Source organism: Temnothorax longispinosus, chromosome 6, assembly GCF_030848805.1.
Source record: "Temnothorax longispinosus isolate EJ_2023e chromosome 6, Tlon_JGU_v1, whole genome shotgun sequence".
NCBI lineage: Eukaryota > Metazoa > Arthropoda > Insecta > Hymenoptera > Formicidae > Temnothorax > Temnothorax longispinosus.
In genome coordinates this window covers 16,102,718-16,120,449 of record NC_092363.1, presented here as the reverse complement: position 1 = coordinate 16,120,449, position 17,732 = coordinate 16,102,718, and the positions used below count along the sequence as shown (strand labels likewise).

The 17,732-nt window shown below is 37.1% G+C and overlaps 1 protein-coding gene across 1 annotated transcript; it reads right to left on the bottom strand.

Annotated features, from left to right (window-relative positions):
• Window positions 1–41: 41 nt before the first annotated feature.
• On the bottom strand, window positions 42–17,532 carry LOC139815269 (uncharacterized). Its single transcript, XM_071782060.1, has 9 exons — window positions 17,336–17,532; window positions 16,815–17,233; window positions 9,739–9,963; window positions 8,819–9,396; window positions 4,056–4,236; window positions 3,284–3,418; window positions 2,218–2,704; window positions 1,567–1,831; window positions 42–1,146 (listed from the first exon to the last, which is right to left on the bottom strand). Exons 3-9 carry the CDS (start codon window positions 9,959–9,961, stop codon window positions 772–774), a joined length of 2,244 nt encoding a protein of 747 aa, XP_071638161.1. The 5' UTR covers window positions 9,962–9,963; window positions 16,815–17,233; window positions 17,336–17,532; the 3' UTR covers window positions 42–771.
• Between the last annotated feature and the right edge of the window lie 200 nt (window positions 17,533–17,732).

Genomic DNA, 17,732 nt, shown 5'->3' with positions numbered 1-17,732 from the left:
TAGTTTTACCACGAAGCGATATGTAAAGACAATCACTGATATTTTCCTTACAAACCCAGAGGTAAAATATATTTATGATTAATTTATACAATCCGCTCGTCATTTCTCCATGTCAATTAAATGAATAGATTAATTGTGGAACCACGCGTAATTGTATACATGTACATAATCGCTATATTAAATATTGTGATACAAATATACAAAATATTTACAAGTAACGTTTACAAAATCAACTCCCCGTCCTAGATAAATTATCGCTACGTATCGTAAAGTATTTTACAGTATTTTTACAAAAATAGGCACGATATGCTGCGTGAACGTCTACAATAATTGCATGTATACGTTCATCCGATGCTTATTGATCGCAACTTACGATTAATAACAAGTTCGGAGATGCGACATAATTAAAAAAATGCTTATATAAAAAACATAGATTTCGCATTATTTAAACAACAGGACAACATGAGAAATCGTTTCTCATGCCTTGAGAATATGCGCAATGTGCGATAGCTGATGTAAATATTTATGTCAATAATCATTCTTATTCTATTAATGAATTAAGATTGTCATAAATCTAAATGCTCTAATTTATGTACTTTTTTGAATTTTACTATCAACATGATCTTTTAAAAACGAAAGAATTTTCACACATTCTGTCCCAAGAAGAATGTTTTCCGTCTGTATCAAATTTATCTATGCCACTGCCACAATGCAAGGATGAATACAGTCTTTCCACGTTTATGAACAGTTTGTATAATAGTGTCGTGGATTTCATATGAACTCGGTGACAAAGATCTTCTTAAAGTCCGGTGCCGAGCCGCCGATGTCGTGTTTGCATACGTCGCCATTGTCGAGATAACTCACGTCAGAGTTCTTCAAGATGCTTTTCAAATTCTCCATCGAGAGATTCGGCAACTTTTTACTGATAATCAGCTTATCTAGGTCATTCATCGAATAACCGGGCGCGATCCTTTTAGTTTTCAAATGATAGGACTGTATGCTAGGCTTCGTATCGGATAGCTTCGTATTGCTACCGCACATCTTGTCCTCCCGATCCTCGGGAGTACCGTTCTCTATGATACGCGGCGTGAAAGATCGCATGCTGACCTTTACCTCGCCGGTTCGCTTCGAGGGCAGCAACTCCACCTGTAAAACAGGACGTTCTCACGATGCGAGATTACGTAAGTGTGCGCGCGCCTTTATCGCCGCGAAAAGGCCGATGAAACGTTCCGTCAGCAGCAAGCATTTTTTTTCTACTCGAACGATGCATTTTCTCGCATCGTGAAAGTGCCTCTGGCACGTATTGCATTCTCTTGCGTTTAACATTAAAATCTAGAAACTAGTCATTAACTGCTATCGGTGAATGGATTTATTTATTTATTTATAAAAAGCAAATAAAAACCAAATAAATCATATCTAAACGAATAAAAATGAGAAAAAATTATTTGACGTGATAAATAATAACGTTCATTAATTTAGCGCGATTTGCTTTAGGATAACGTGCAAAGTGCCAAAAAAATTATTAAAAATTTACAGAAATGGCGAGATTTAATTATATGAAATTACCTTGGTTTCCTTACGTTGGAAATATTCGAAATCATCATTGGCAACCGTAGTGACGGAACAGCAGCTTCTGCTTCTGCTCCTGCAGGAGCTCATCGTGTCGAAGTCACCGTTTTCTAGATCGCAACTCTCATCATCGGAGCTATCATATCCATCGCAGTGACTATCCCGTCTATGGAGATTTAAATTAAGATTTTGTTGAAGATTTTCTTTCACAAAATCATCTTTTTTCAAATTGTAGGTCCTCGTGTCGAGCATAGGTCGATATCTACGTGTGAGAGAGAAAAGCGTTATGGTTTAACAATAATTTACAAAAAATATATGATATATTTATATTTTTAATAGAGATATGTTATACCGAAATATTAAATAATGTGTTATAAATATTAATAATATACGTATGTATTTACAAATATATTTTTTAACGCACTTTATATTAAAATTCGTGAGATAGAAAGATCAGTTGATGAATGTAGGTCATCATATACGTATGATGTACGTAGAAACATGCATTTTGAATAATTTATAGGAAACTTTGCGTCTCACTTTCCAGTTGCCGTATATCGTGACGGCGGCTTAATGGCACAGGTAAAAGTGAAGGTACGCTAAAAGATACGCGAGAGCGTACCGGGCGAACCAACAAGTAAGTAGCACCTGGCATGGTCGAAGCTTTGATTTCTGCGCAAAACGTTTCTAGAATAGTGCTGCTGTTGGAGGTTGTTTTCCAGCCCTAGAATTAGCTTCTCCAGACCGAGAACGCTCCTAGCGTGTCGCCTGGATGGTTCTTCGCGAATCTCGTCCAGATTCTTGATTTGGAATTTTCGATTGCTCGCAGGATCCTCCAGTTGCACCAAGTTTTCCATGTTCTGCCCGAAGACGTCGGTGCTGCCGATCTTCCTGCGATTACTAACTAACTCGTGCAAGCTCTCGTTTAGTCTCAGTCCTCTGCTGTACCCCGACTGTTGTTGTTCCACTGAGTTTTTCTTTGGCGGTTCGGGGATTCTATCCTGACGTGGTTCGAAGGTCGAACTCGTGAAGGACGATAGTTCCGCTGGTAAAGACGCATAGTTGCCGTCCTCGTTCATGGATTGCGTCTTGGGATAGTGTTGCTGAATTCCCATAGTAATCGTGCCGGTTTTCGCTGCAATGTGTGAACATAAGAAGAGTTATTGAGTAAATAAAAATGATTATTCAATTAAAATGCTTATATTATAAACATCTAAAATTACATCAATTTTAGAATTACCAGAATCCTTGGGGTGACGATTTGTCACGACGTTTTCCACGATTATAATTATTGTCAGTATAGTCGAGATTAAAGTCTCAATTAGGTTAAAAATGATTATATTGGAAAAATCAACAATTGTCATTCGTGGTTTAAAATATCATCGGATTGAACTGATAGAAAAAAGAGACCGGATTCGTGAAAGCATCACTATCGAAAATATCGAAATATTCAGCTTTTCACGTTACAGTAACCTGTATATAATGTCTGATACATCTGGTGGTAATGGTAGTAGTTGTGGTGGTATGGTGGAACACGCGGAGGCGAGAGATGAGAGGTTTCGTCTCTCGGACTTTCTAACGTGATCGCGTCAAGGTGTTCGATGGGTGCATTAACAAAGCTGCACGAAACGTCGCAATTAACAATATATAGGCCGGGAGAGAGAACCATCAGGTGATCGAAATATTTTCGCATCGTTAAATCTCGCTCACTCACCTCTGTTCTGATGGCTGTGCAACCGTCCGTAGAGGCTTCCGTTAGTCAGAGGAAACTTTAACCCGTGATTTAAGTTCAACTGCAGCTTGTATTCGGTATCTTGTTCGAAGTGTCGAAATTTACCGTCTATACCGCCTGAAAGAGAAATTTTCCAGAGAAATTTTATTACATCGACAAATTTCGCTTTAAGTCCTATGTCATAAAAACGTTTTCTTTAATTGCAATAAATGTAATAATGATATCAATTATTTAAATCGGTATTCCTCCTTTGGAAAAATAAAAAGTTAACTCTTCTAAAACTTTAATTTAGAAACAGAGTATAATACTTAGAATCGTTCAACGATATATTTTTATATATGTATATACATTTAAATTTTATTTTCAAAATCTTATTAATTTACATTGAACAAAAATGTGTAGAATGCAAAAAATGAATAATTTAATAAAAAAAATCCTCCAACGGCTGCCAATCGTGGGAATACACGTGAAACTGTACAAATAGTTACATATGTTGCAAAATGAAAATATGGTCGAGCAAATCATTCAAATGTCGTTAACGAAAAAAATTGCCGGTTGTCGCGCGGAATATCGCTGTGCGGGCAGGTATCACGATTATTACACGGTAGGCGTCTTACTTTCCCACGCACGGCGAACAGGTCAGTGTGTTTTTGCTTAACGAAAGAATGGAAATCACGTAGTGTCTCCGTTTGTGTTATGAAATGCGACAAAATTTCCGTGAAACCTATTTTTGCGATAGAAAAAAAAGACGCACCGTGCGATAGTCTCCTTGCGTGATCCTGCTTTGTATACACCTTGGCCACGTATCGACAGAACATCTTGTCGAAGAGAGCCAGGAAAACCGGAAGCAGCGTATCCTTCACCAGTGGCAGCCACGTCGCCAAATTTTGGGGTGTGCAAAAGTTCTTTAGAAGGCTCGGTCTAATGGAGATGATCTATAGGAAATTGTGTTTAATTAATTTAAAGAGATTTATCATGCTTCAAAATAATATTATTTAACTTGTATAGTATAAAGATATCCATAAATTTTGCAACAGAACATATAGCACAACACTGTAATATATATAATGTAATAATAGGGAGATATACAGTTATTGCTATTATACTATATATAATATTTTTATGAGGGCGCGCGGAGTATGTTCAATATTTTTAATAACACTTATAAATGCGATAATCATTAATCGAATGTGATCATTACGGTTGAATGTATATAGAAAACGGTATCCCTGCAATTTGTTGCGCCTAATGCAACGTAAGTAATGTAATCTAGGCATTCTAGATCATGGCGGGTTTTTCTTCGCGCTAATAAATTTCACCAGAAATCGTGTCAAGAAGATTCTATATTCAGAAATTGGGTCCAGCTTTCGCTGCGAGGAATCCACCATGTACGTCGAACATTTGGATCGCGTCAATTACACGTGGCTAATTATTCGACGGATGTCTGTGTGTCATACCTAATCATGCGATATCTAGCATCTTCGACTCTACGAAAGGGTCGATCTCGTAGATAGAAAGACACATTGAAAATATCCGAACAGGCCTCTTACGGAGGGATTACGACAAAAAAACTTTCGTTTATAACCGTGGATTCGCGCAAGAATTTGCGGTGAAAACTCCGCGGTCGCGCTTTCAAAAGTACGCGCAAAAGTGTACGATGCAATGCGATATGATGCGATGTGCGAGCAGGTACGCAATTTTACGTACGTTGTGAACACACATGTATATGATACGTGAATCGTTTCGTCCATTATTACAATGTTGTTCAAAAATATAATAGCGATGATGGATAATCCTGTCGAATTTTTTTTTGTAAATGACACGATAGACAAATGAAATCTCTTTGTCCATAAAATTGAAATCCTTGGTTTTACATTAATATAGCCATGGAATTTATTTTGACAGAAAGTTCAATATATTGGTTAGCAACGCGAATAGACCCCATATATTTGCTTAAATAGAAAGTTGATTTTAATTACGAATTAATTCAATTTTGTTTATTCCTAACAAGTTAAAAAATATTTTGTTTGTTGTGTAAACCTTAAATTTTCATAATTGTAAAATTATACATTTATACATTTTCGGAATATATATAATATAATTCTACGTGAAGGTTATATAGAATGCATATTTTTACAAATTTAGAAGAAGTGTGTTTCTTTTTCAAGATAATTTGTTCGTGTAAATAATTTTACACGCTTTCACACTTACTGCTGCTTTATGTAAATTTTTAATCGCGACAAGATAATCAAATTATCGTTAATTTACGAGTAACAAGGCCTTCCTTTCAGTCGGTGTACTTTTGTACTCGCACTGTATGTTCTATCACGATCACGAACGGTATATCGTGCGGTAGTACCGCTGCTGGTTACGTGAGTAACGGCTGGTCTAGTCCGAGGTATGAAATCGAAACTAGTTGTACCTTAATTAGAGAATAGAGCGGCACTACGTATATACGCGTGTGTGTATAAAGTGCACGCGCAATTCTCGACCCCGTCTCTCTCTTTTTTTCTCGAACACGTATCGCTCCGGTTGGCGCGATGGTTGCCACAATCATAAATTTTCTGTTATATTGCATCTCTTATTAACTCTTTTGGAATGTTACGACATGTGCGTAAAATTATTTTTTGCAAAATTATATCTCATACTTATACATATTACACAATAGTATTTTAATAGATTTTGAAATACGTGGAAGTGATATATATATAGCGAAAAAATTAAATTTCCTTCTTGTATTATTTCACATTGTGAAGTTGATACAAGATTATGTCGGTATCTTTATAATTTTTTATTAAATATTTTATTTTAATATTTTGTATTTAAATCTTTTTAATATTAATTTAAACTAATATTCCGCTTATAATCTCTAATTTTTTTATTATCTCGAATACATCGCTTCGATTGCTACAATAAATGGAGAACCGCGTCATGCTTCTCTTCCTTTTCCCATATGTATTTTCTCAGCTGTTTTACAATTTATTCTCCATCTGATTGTTTCTCCAGCGTTGGTTTTAGCCTCATCAACCTGTACTGATCCCGCGCGGATTGATGTTTTACTTTAATTGCCGCTGGTAAATGCGAGCGTAACGCCTGCCGCGGACACGCTCTTCGCGTTTGTTAAAAATGCGTTCAGAACGATCGAAGCTCCGATAATAATTGCCTAATATGCGAGAAACCATCGCATTGGTTCAAAGTTTCTCAAGAATTACGAATTTCGAGGTAAATGTAACGTAGATTATTTGCGTTAAAAATAATCAGTATATATATATGCCGAAAAAAAAATATAGAAGCTTGTTGATCTTACCATTCTTACCAATGCGTATTTTAATGCGGTTGTCGATATATTTTTGTTCGAGCTTGTAATTAAAATTTATACCGGTGATTTAGTTTAATCGTTAGACAAAAAACACGAGTGTAACGGCCGTCACGCTGTTTGCGCGTGTGTAAGCGGAGAACGGTGTTTACTTCGACGAACGGTGCTCCGACTATTATTTTTCAACGAACTAATACGTGCGAATCTTGAGCATGGATTTACGTGTATCGAGCGGCGAATCGTTTCATTTCGTAACTGCTTAGATACCGCGTCAATTATAAAAACGATGATTCATAAAATATCATTCGTTAAGAGAGGTAGTTAGTAGCGACGAGTGAATAACGTACCATGAGTTTCACTTCGCATTTTGCGATCGCGCGCCTATTATGACGATTGAAATAATATATAAGAACAATCTTTTAACATTCGTTCCACGACTTTTTACGCGAGATACGCCTACCTGGCGATAACCTAATTGGTCGCATTGTCCCTATACGATGTAAATAGTATGCGTCACGCATGTAATAGCCGCGATCATTAATATTAATGAGGAAGGTCATGGGAGTTTCTCCACGAGACGACTTTTGCGGAACGTCGAACCGGTGCCGTCGCGCGAATTCTTAATTTAGTTCGCCGATTAAGGTCGTCGTTCGAATTAAGATCGCGCTTTCGAATTTCGCTTTATGTCGAGCCGACCCTTTTTTCCATCTCGGGTCCCCTTTGTTTCTCTTGTCCACTTTCTCAGAGGAGTGGCGTTTACGTGCAAAGGGTCTGTCTCACTTCCGGATGACAGTGATGGCAGTGATGGTATATGCTCGAAACCAAGTTCGCGTCCGGCTTGCGCTCGGTCGTATGAAAATCCTCTCGACTGATGTAATTGTACTGATGTAATTGCTGTGACGGCGATCGGACAATTCGACCGACCACCGTATCGGATTTGTTGTGAGATACGATGAAATTTTCAGGGGCGTGACTAATTGTAACAATTCGACTCACGGCAAATAAAAAAATTGTAAAATCTCAGCCTTTTTCAGATATGTGATATTTGGAATATGTAATAGAATTTTTTGCAATTACGTTATTTCTCTACGTCACCATTCTTCTCCTTATCAAAAAAGTATCTGGCATTTTGTTTTAAGGGGGACGAAATGATTTAAAGTTTCCTGAACCTTGGGTATTATGCGTGATTAATGAGAAATTCTATGTTGCTCGAAAAACACATGTTAATGACAGATTGTAGTTCAGTTTAAAAAACTTGCAGAATATCCTCTATTATTCGCTATTGAAAAGCATAATCAAGGACGTACCATAAATTAGGCCGGCCACTTTTAACTACGTAACGTTGCTACGGTCGACTTGGCACGCGCAATTTCGAGGATATTGCAAAATATTTCTTATATCGAGATGCTCGCGTATAAAAAATGATTCCACTACCGAGCAAAGAAACGTTTAGATTAGCCGCGATCGAGGAACGATTTAATAAATCACGTGTCCTTTAATAAATCTCAACTGTGAGTCGACAATTAGCGTTACCAGTTCGTTGGAGTTTCAATTCGAAAGTAATAATAATTAAACCAATCGTGTGGAAAAACGCGCCGATCTCGATAGCATTGGATTACATTTTATACTTTTACATAAATTAGAAACGGATTTTGCAATTCAGATCTTTAACGTAACGAGATTATGCTAACGATCAAAATGATTTTCCGCAAACGAGTTTCCTGTTTCGTCGAATTAACTTTCAACTCGTAGGAAAAGTAAGCAGCTATTCGTATATAGGCTTTTTTTATAATTGGTAAATTTATAATGAAATTTTTTCTTTAGGAAAATATCTCGGCGTTAATAAGTATTAAATTGTAAATTATGAGCATTATTAAAGAAAGAATTTGCTAAAGGAAATAATATGGAAAGAATTTCGCGACATTCTGTATAATAGTTGACTCTGTTATTTTTTGAAGACAATCAGTTAATGACATGCTAAGTTTACGAGCATTTTAGATTATTTTACTGTGTTTAATTTATCGTCAATTTAATAGCGTAAAAATCAGTCTTATGCGCTATGATACATAGCAAAATAGCAAAATAGATACATAGCAAAATAAAGTTGCAATGATATTTAATTTAAGTAATTGAATAAAACAATAAAGAAGATAAATGTAAAATGTAAGAATAAATCGTAAATCAATAAAATATATAATTACCAAGATAGGTAAATGCTCGAAGACGTAGCAGACAAAAAGTATGCTGTAAACGGTAGATCTGCCGCTGGCCTCGTCCACCTGTACCCTCTTTTTTCTCAAACACGCCCTGCTGTTGGTTGAACCGCTGGTGCACGATCCGCTTGAGGGATCCCAATGTTGTGGGTGACAATCGAATGCTCCTGAAGAGTTCTTCGAGCTTGCCTCGGACAGATCTGAGACCGATTTGAGCAGCTCAGAAGTCGGTGGACGGCAGAGGTTTTTAAAGAGTGCGACCATCACGCCGAAAAGAGACGTGAGAGCCAATAGACCCCTTAGAGAGTTGACGAAGACTCCGTATTTATGGGAGATCTCGTGGGCCAGAAAAACGCAGGTCTCCGGCTCGAAGTTGAGAACGCCAGTGACACCGATGCAGGCGCTGATGACGCTCAAGCTCACCAAATGGTACTTGAGGTGATTCTTCGTGAGATTGATAACATCATCGCGACTGCTGATCGCCGCGAACACTGCGATCGACGTCAAGGTTAGTTCCTGAAGGATACTCGACGAGTTCAGCACCCAGACTAAAGTTGAGCATAACTCTGTGACAAAGAAAAGTTGTTTAACTCTCTCAATCTGAAGAATTGTACGGCTCGATTGGCGTAATATTTTTCGAGCGTCAGGTTAATTTGTTTCGCCGAATTAATTTACATATGATATAATCGTTGGAAATTGGTTGGCACTTCCATGAATTCCAAAGAGGAGAATGATCTCGCAGTAACGTTATACAGGGAGATTGTGACTAAATTAAAGTACCAAATTTTATATGATTAATAATAGGATATGTTATTGCATTTTTAGTTTTAACAGAAATAAAATGCAATACTCACAGAGTATTTATATATTGTACTAAAAGATCAGCAAAGCAATATAATTACAGTTACCTCCAAAATGGTTCGCTGGACGGATCAAAGTGAGAATGGCGTATAGCAGCAATCCTAATTGATGCGTGAGACTTTGAGAGAGAATTGCGACTGTCAGCACATCAATTTTTCTTTTCGCGGATGAAGATTGATTCTGGTAGATCAATAGGGACCATGACAGCAGCAGGATGCATATTGGCGAACCTACGCACGTGGCCAGCCATTCGCCCACTTCGCTTCGCATCTCTGCGGAGGAAGAATAAAGGCCGTCAACGTTTATTCATTTAATGATTAATTATACTGTAATTCATGAATAATTGTATCCTACCACTATACCGACGATTTTGTGGTATAGTGTCACAATCTGTCATTGTGTTAACTTAAATTTTCATTGCATTAAATTTCTTTTTGAACAGTAATATATCTAGCATATTAGTCAGGTATAGCAGCATCTCCACAGCAAATAATGTTATATGTGCGACCAATGGAGACAAGACGGTTTGTTTGGAATTTCTCTCGCATTCGTCCTCCACCGCGCCCGCGGAATGAGGCATGCAGGACTGTTCCCGGTGAGAGTAGCGATATCCTAATCTCGATGAAAGCCTGCGTTGTGGCAATTAACGCGCCGTGTCGAATTATATTTGCGCGCAAGGAAGAGCGGCGAATTATTTCTAATCAACGGCAGTGGCGGTTACAGTTAAGTTATTAACGCGATGGAAGTGGCAACGGGGTGTATAAATGTCACGGAGAATGGCGCGGAGGGGATGCGACATTTTCACATGACACGTATCTCCTTTCCCTATCCTCATTCCTTTGTGACTCTCTTTTTCTCCATCTACTAGAATCTGTTTTATAGAGTATAGAGAGATAATATCTTTTTAAAAATATCGCGATATATAAAGATATACTAATGTGTGACGTAAAAGCAATTATTTGATTAAAAGTTTTTATCACGATTGTGTCCTTATAACACGTTAAAAGACTGTTATTATTTACTTGTTTGCATATTTTAAGATTTTTAGGAAAATATTTGTAAATGTTTGCTGTGTGCTTAAAGGATTATCTTTTTAGCGTAAAGTAAAATAAGATTTGTTTTCATTTTCCTTATTCCTTCTTTTTTTTGTACAAAGTCAGGACACGTTCTCCATCTCTCTTTACTCAATGCTTCTCACACTATACCGTCGCGTCGAGGCAACTTTCTATTCCGCAGCGTACCAGCGTCGCGGTCTAATTTGTCGTTCAAGTCGACTCTTGCCCATGTTGAGCAGCGAATTTCCCCTCCGTCTGAATCGCGAGGAATGGTCCCCTCGTGCGTCGATGTCGGGCCCTTTCCCGTTACCGGAGTTACGCGCAAGATGCGGATACACATAGGAAGAGGAAGATACATTTCCGATCGCGTAACGGCACATACATTTCTCGAGGTGCCTTTCGAATGTTGCATCCAAGTTCTTTTCACCTCGCAAATGATTATGAATATCATGACAAAAATTTATTACATTGAAAATGATATTATAAATATCGTATTGTAATAAAAATTGATCACGCAGCGTATTATCGTACATTATAAATGTAAAAATTTTTTACTTTTTATTTTTTTCTGCCATTTACATTTATATGAGGAAATACCGTTTGTTTCCTATAAAACATTGGCAAATATGGCGAGCGAGTAATTGTACTTTCACGCGGATGCTTATCGAAAACGCATCGAATTTTCTGCTCAAGGAATAGTAAATATGATATGTATCTTTTATCTCATAATGTGTACATACTTCCGAATGCCTGAGAGTCTTTTTCTTTTTTACAATATGATGCGCGCACTTTCACGTGCAAACATAAATAAATATTCTTATTCCGCTTCGCCGATAAAAACGATTATGTGTTTTTCTCTGGCAAATTGGATAATCAATTGCTGCAGCCTTAAAAATGCCATGTAAAAATAATCTAGTATAACAATGGAAAAATATATTTCAGTACTTGAATTTTAAAGCACAGCGAGTACGGAGTACTTTTCAAATTTTTAACAATTAATATATAAGCGGTAGTTAGTATAGTAAAATAATAACAGGTGGTAACAGGCGGTAATAGAATTAAAAAACGAATAGAAGTGGATGTGTTTAGTTTAAGATTGCATAATCGATTGTTATATTATGAAAAGTTATCAAACCATATTACTCGATAACAGACATTAAAATTACGAAAGACAGCGATAATAAAAAATACAATGTTTAGGAGATTCTTTACTTTTATTTGTATACGTTTTAATTATTTGAGGCAATCACCAGCAATATTGATTAAATAGAAAATTATCTCTCGCCTGTCTATACGCTTCAACTATTTAACCAATCGGTGTCTAAACTTGTCGGACTTTCCTCGGTTTCATTCCCTATTTACTGTCACTGACATGACGCTCGGATAAATATACAGACAAAAAGTGGTTAAACTACTGGTAACCGCGCGATCTATTCGTAATACACTGTCCCACATCCACGCAATGCATTCAACAGTAAATGCTGCTATGCTATCTTTTCATTCGAAAGTTAAAGAATTTTCAAATATTTTATTGATAATACATTTTAAAATGATATGAATTGTAATATATTATTTAATATTCTAGTAAAAAACTCAATTTTGCAAATTATGACAATTTATATGATATAATAATAATAAAGTCCGCTCTTAAGCTAAATTGGATACCGAATTTTACTATTATCTAAGTTCTACAACTGCGTTGAGAGTTAAATATACGAAGAAAACGCGGGTCAATTTCTGTCCTAGTCATTTTAAATCGCACTTGTAACAGTGAATCCTGGACTCCTCAGGATTTTACGCATCTTTCCAGGGATAATTTTTTTCTGTGGCGATATTATCGGTGAAACTGGTTCGATACCTGGCTCCACCAAAACAAGGTCGGGCGCCGGTCCACAGGATCGGCAGCATCCCTTTTGACGATTCAGGTTCATCTCCACGAGTTGTTTTTCTGACCTTGGTCGCTTCTACACCTCTCGACATTCCAATCTAATCGAGAGAGATACGCCTCCCGCTGACAAGTCAGACCTTGCAAACCTATACCTATATACCCATGTCGGAATGCATTCCGATGGACGCACCTTGATGCATATACCCACCTTTAACCCCACACTGCGTAGAACACTTGACGCAAAACCATGGAAAGCATACATTTTGTAAACTGTTTATGAGTACAAATTGTTAAAAAAAATCAAAAATGATACTAGCTTATTGCATATGAAGCTTAATTAATTATGTATAAAAAGTATATTTAATTACATATTATAAGTTATATGTATGAAATATTAAGTTCTACTGGAGGGAATTGCATTACATATAAAAAATAAATGACATTTTAAAAATACATTATTGTTATTTTAGTTACATAATTGTATTTTATTACATATAAATAATATTTCATTTTATAATTAATTCTACAATTTTACAATAAATTCTGTGTAATTTTATTTCTTATATAAATAGCGCAAGTTCAAAGGAAGCTCTCTAAGAGTCCGTTTTATACAGTATGAAATTAAATCGCCATTCGTCTCCGTTTAAGCTACAATACAAAAGAGACACTTTAAAAGCGGTACGGATTGCGGAAGTAGAATCGACTTCCTACTAATGCACCGAACATGTCGCCTCGCTCACGAAGGAATTTCAACCTGGTTGAATAACGGTAACACCAGTCAAATCGTGTAAACCATTCTCGACTCACATTTCTAATTTTAACGTATGTTTAAAGAACGAATAATTGGGTCGACTTTTATAGTGGCTCGTAAAATTCAATGTCGAGAGATTCTTCGCGTAACTCTTCTTGTCTTCTTTCGCAAAGTTTATCGTAGGCAAAACTTAAATGCAAATTTCCTCCTCAAAATAGCCCACTCCTTCACGTAAAAGTGTAATAACGAACAAGGACGAGTCAATTATACGAGCTGAATATAATAGCGACGCGAGATTACTATCGGTCCAGTTTCCTCGGGGCGACATTGTTATCACTCGCGGGAAAATTAACCCGGTTTCTTCCGCTTGCGCAACCAGTTTAGCATAGCAAAATAACGATAGCCATGATTCTGTTCCAATACTAACAAGTGCACGAAATTGAAAAAGTACAATATCTGAATATTGGATTATTTAACCGAAAAATCGAATCAATTTTTGTTAAATAAAAATCCAGAAATCCTTTATAGTTATTTCCAATTAAAACAATTGAAAATAAGTGTTTATGAATCAAGTATCTAAAATTTAATTGCGCGATTAAGTAACGATTTCTTTATTGTTTATTTAAATCGAATTTGCTTTTCTAGAATTTTAATTTTAAAATTGAAAAATCTATGCTTCAAATATCTCCTTCTTTTTTTTCTCTTTGAATATATCTTATATATATGTATATAATTATATACATATAACTCAATTTTTGTAAAGTTTAAGCCAGAAACATTCATATCAAGCTTAAACGAGACTGAAATGATTACGAAACGGTGCAAATGATTATTACTGTCCATCGTATCATTCATATATTTTTAAGTATTTGAAAGTATAAAGTTATCTTGTTGTTTTGGCAAAGTTTAGTTGGAATTTTTCAAAGAATCTATCTTTAAAATGTCAACAGATATTCAGAGATTACGTGAAATGCTTGACGGGATATCTGAGCGTGTTGATGCGGAAGAGCAGGGCGGTCAAATGTCGGTAAGTGCCGTGACTTGAATGCGCGCAATAGCACGAGTGCGCACGAATGGTGATGATCGTCGCGGTCATGAGTGCGCGTGTACATTACGCGAAATATTACGGACGAACGATGGAATTACGTTTATGATTATGACCTTCGTATCCAATTAATACGTGCTGGGACGTGCAACGTACATCCAACGTGGCGCCCACGTGAAAATGATCCCTCGTATCATAGTCATTGTCGCAGAGTAGACTCGAGCTCTAACTCGGTCATGTGAAACTTTTACGATAAACCACCTACTACTCGTGTTTCCTCCTTTCTCTAGTTTGCTTCTCGCTTGATTTCTCCCTCTCTCTCGCACACACATACACACACATTCTTAAGAACTGATTCCAAAAGAATGCCTAACGACCTCCGCCTTGGGATTATGTTTCACGGTTGTCCAACCAAGTGTCGGGACCACCTTTCGAGCAGGTAACAAAAACAGGCAAACCAGAAAGTAAACTCTTCTGTAAAGTACTTCATCACCAGATTAGAAATTCTATTTGCTACAACGAAACGAGTTTTCGTCGATCTCTTTGTATTTGCTTTGCTTTTCTAGATAAGTGCTCGAGCGATTCGAAAAGGTTCTGCCGAGACTTTCTTCAAGAGTAATTATACTTTTATATTTTAAGGAATAAGGAAAATGCTGTTTATATTCTTTAATTATTATTTAAACAATTTTAAAATTTTAATACCAGAGTTTGGTTTCCTATATAAAAAAATGTTTTTCTATTTATTTCAAAAGACATGGCATATTTTCATATTAATTCCTAAAATTGAAAATTAGAAAATTCATTTTACAAATTTTATCAATTTCTAAGTAATTTGTAGAATAATTGCAGAATACGCTAGGGCAATGCGAAGGAGATATACAGAATCCTATAGCTAAAGCGAATTAGATCTTTCTAATTCGAGTCTTGGCACGAACATCGGTCTGCTGTTTGCACCCGGTTAGTGCATCGCCGTTTAAAGTAGGTTACGAATACGATCGTGCTTTGAGAAAGTAACCAATACCGTTGATCTCGTCGTTTCGCTCACCATGATTAGCTACGTACATTCACTAGAATAAGATCAAAATTCTGTTTCAAATATAGATATGACTATGTGTAAAATATATTTTCTGCGGTCAAAAAATAAAATTGCATGCGGAGGATAATTTAAAAAAACTACATTATCGGTACTATCAAAAACGCTTTCTTTAAAGATAAAACATTTCGAAAATCCGTTAAAGAAAAAAATAGAAAAAAATGTTGAAAGTCTATTGGAATTAACGTTTTTATATTATTTATAAGTTTTACTAATGAAGATAGAGAGACGTGTTCTCTCTATCTTCTTTTTCTTTTTCAAACGTTTCAGTAAAATAAATGTTTCTAACTATAATATATGTATGTACACTCGGCACGTGCCAAATTCCTAAACTCAACCCGGTCAAGTGATCCGCGCGGTTTTGAGGCCAGAGAGGAACGGGTTTTACGCGAATTGTGAAGGGTTCCGTTGCCGATGCTCGATATAGCGTTACGAGAGTCGATTTACAATACGAGGAACAGGCCCGAGAAGAATGCAAACGTACGTACTCTATTATTATTCATTCGCATACAGTTATTCTTCGTTCTGTTTGCGCGAGACGATTACGCGCGCATTCGCTATTGACATCGTAATGACGCGACTGATTAAAGATTCAATGTTTAACGAACTCTTGCTAACTCGTGAGAGACGCAAATTATGCGAAACCGCGTGCGCGTACGCGCGCGTTGTGCAAGAGAACGAGTTCACGTTACGCAGATTGGATTCCGATGCAAATGCGGATTACGTGCTTACAAAATTGCACATCTGCCGTGATCGTGTAGAAACGCACGCGCTATACATATTCAAAATCCGTGCCGTGTACCGTGGAACAATCGCAGATATGATATTCCGCGAAGGTGGAGCGGATATTACCGTGAAATTGCGGTACTTGAGCGGAGTAGCGATCTTGGGCGGTCTATCTGATTGAGGACTGCATTTACATTGTTACGCTCATTGAGCGAATTAATGCACCGTCCATAAGCCGACGCAAGGACGCGAGGAAGACACGTCCTTGACGTTCCGCCATGCCCGAGTCAAAGAGTTGGAAATTTAAATTAGGCAAAACAAGACTAATTCGACTACCCGAGCGATCTGCTTTTCATTTTGAGGCATTGCAATAATGCAATGTGATTTGACGAAAAATATAAAAATTTACATTAGTAGAACCACGGTGTGTTACGGTGTAATGTCTACATAGTTTGTATATTTGCATAACTGGAATGCATGCACCGGAATTGAGAGACAACTTTAGTGGGTCAAAGCATAATCTCATACTTTCTCTACTATATTTACTTATTTTTGATTTGCTTACTGCCAATTGTCAATGATTACGCGGGACCAGCGTGGAATGTCGCATTGCTAGGACGAGCCTGCGGGATGCGTGCGTTTTGGACAGATGTTTGGTCCCCTGGTAATGTCCTGCGATTTCTTCGCTTGGGCATCAGCTCTCTTTACATTATGCACGAAATGCCACTCCTTCTTCTTGCTCCACTATCCACGATGTATATTTCCAGATCAACTCGCGTCTATCCGTGCCTTTAACTTTGACGAGTGGCAGCTGTAATCGCAAACCGGGAGTGCCTTCACTTATAGAAGAGTAGGGGCACCGTTTTAACACGCACGATACACCAGTCACGAGAAATTTGTTTTCGTTGATTTTTGGACCAAGCATCGATCAATCGGCAGAAACGCACTGCGACCGAAATGGATCATCGATATCCAGTGCGCAAACTTGAAAAACTAACGTTTAAATCTAATTTGTCGATTAAAATTAAATTAATAGTAATTAACACTAGTAATTTTTTTTTTTTTTTTTTTTTAAGAAACAATCACTTTGTTGTGAGATAGAAGAAGAATCACTGTGTGGTCACGATAGATAGAAGAAGAATTAGGACGAAACGATGTTTGCAAAAGAATTTTGATACTCGTGCGTTTCGATCGCTAGGTATTAAAAAAATTGACAATTAATGCAATGGATTCGAATGTAACCGAGAATGCGACCGAGCGACCAATATTGCCGCGAACGCGAAGAAGCCCGGAGCGGGACTGACTGGCGACTCGGCGACTGGCGGCATGCAGTGGCGGCCAGTAGGATTCATTTGGGTCAGCAGCACAACGTAGTATACCAAAGATTGCCTCTCGACTATACTATCTGTTACAACTACGGAGTGAAGGTGCTATGCTATGTGCGTTATAACGGAGCTATCTTCGCCGTGTGGTTCGATTTTTC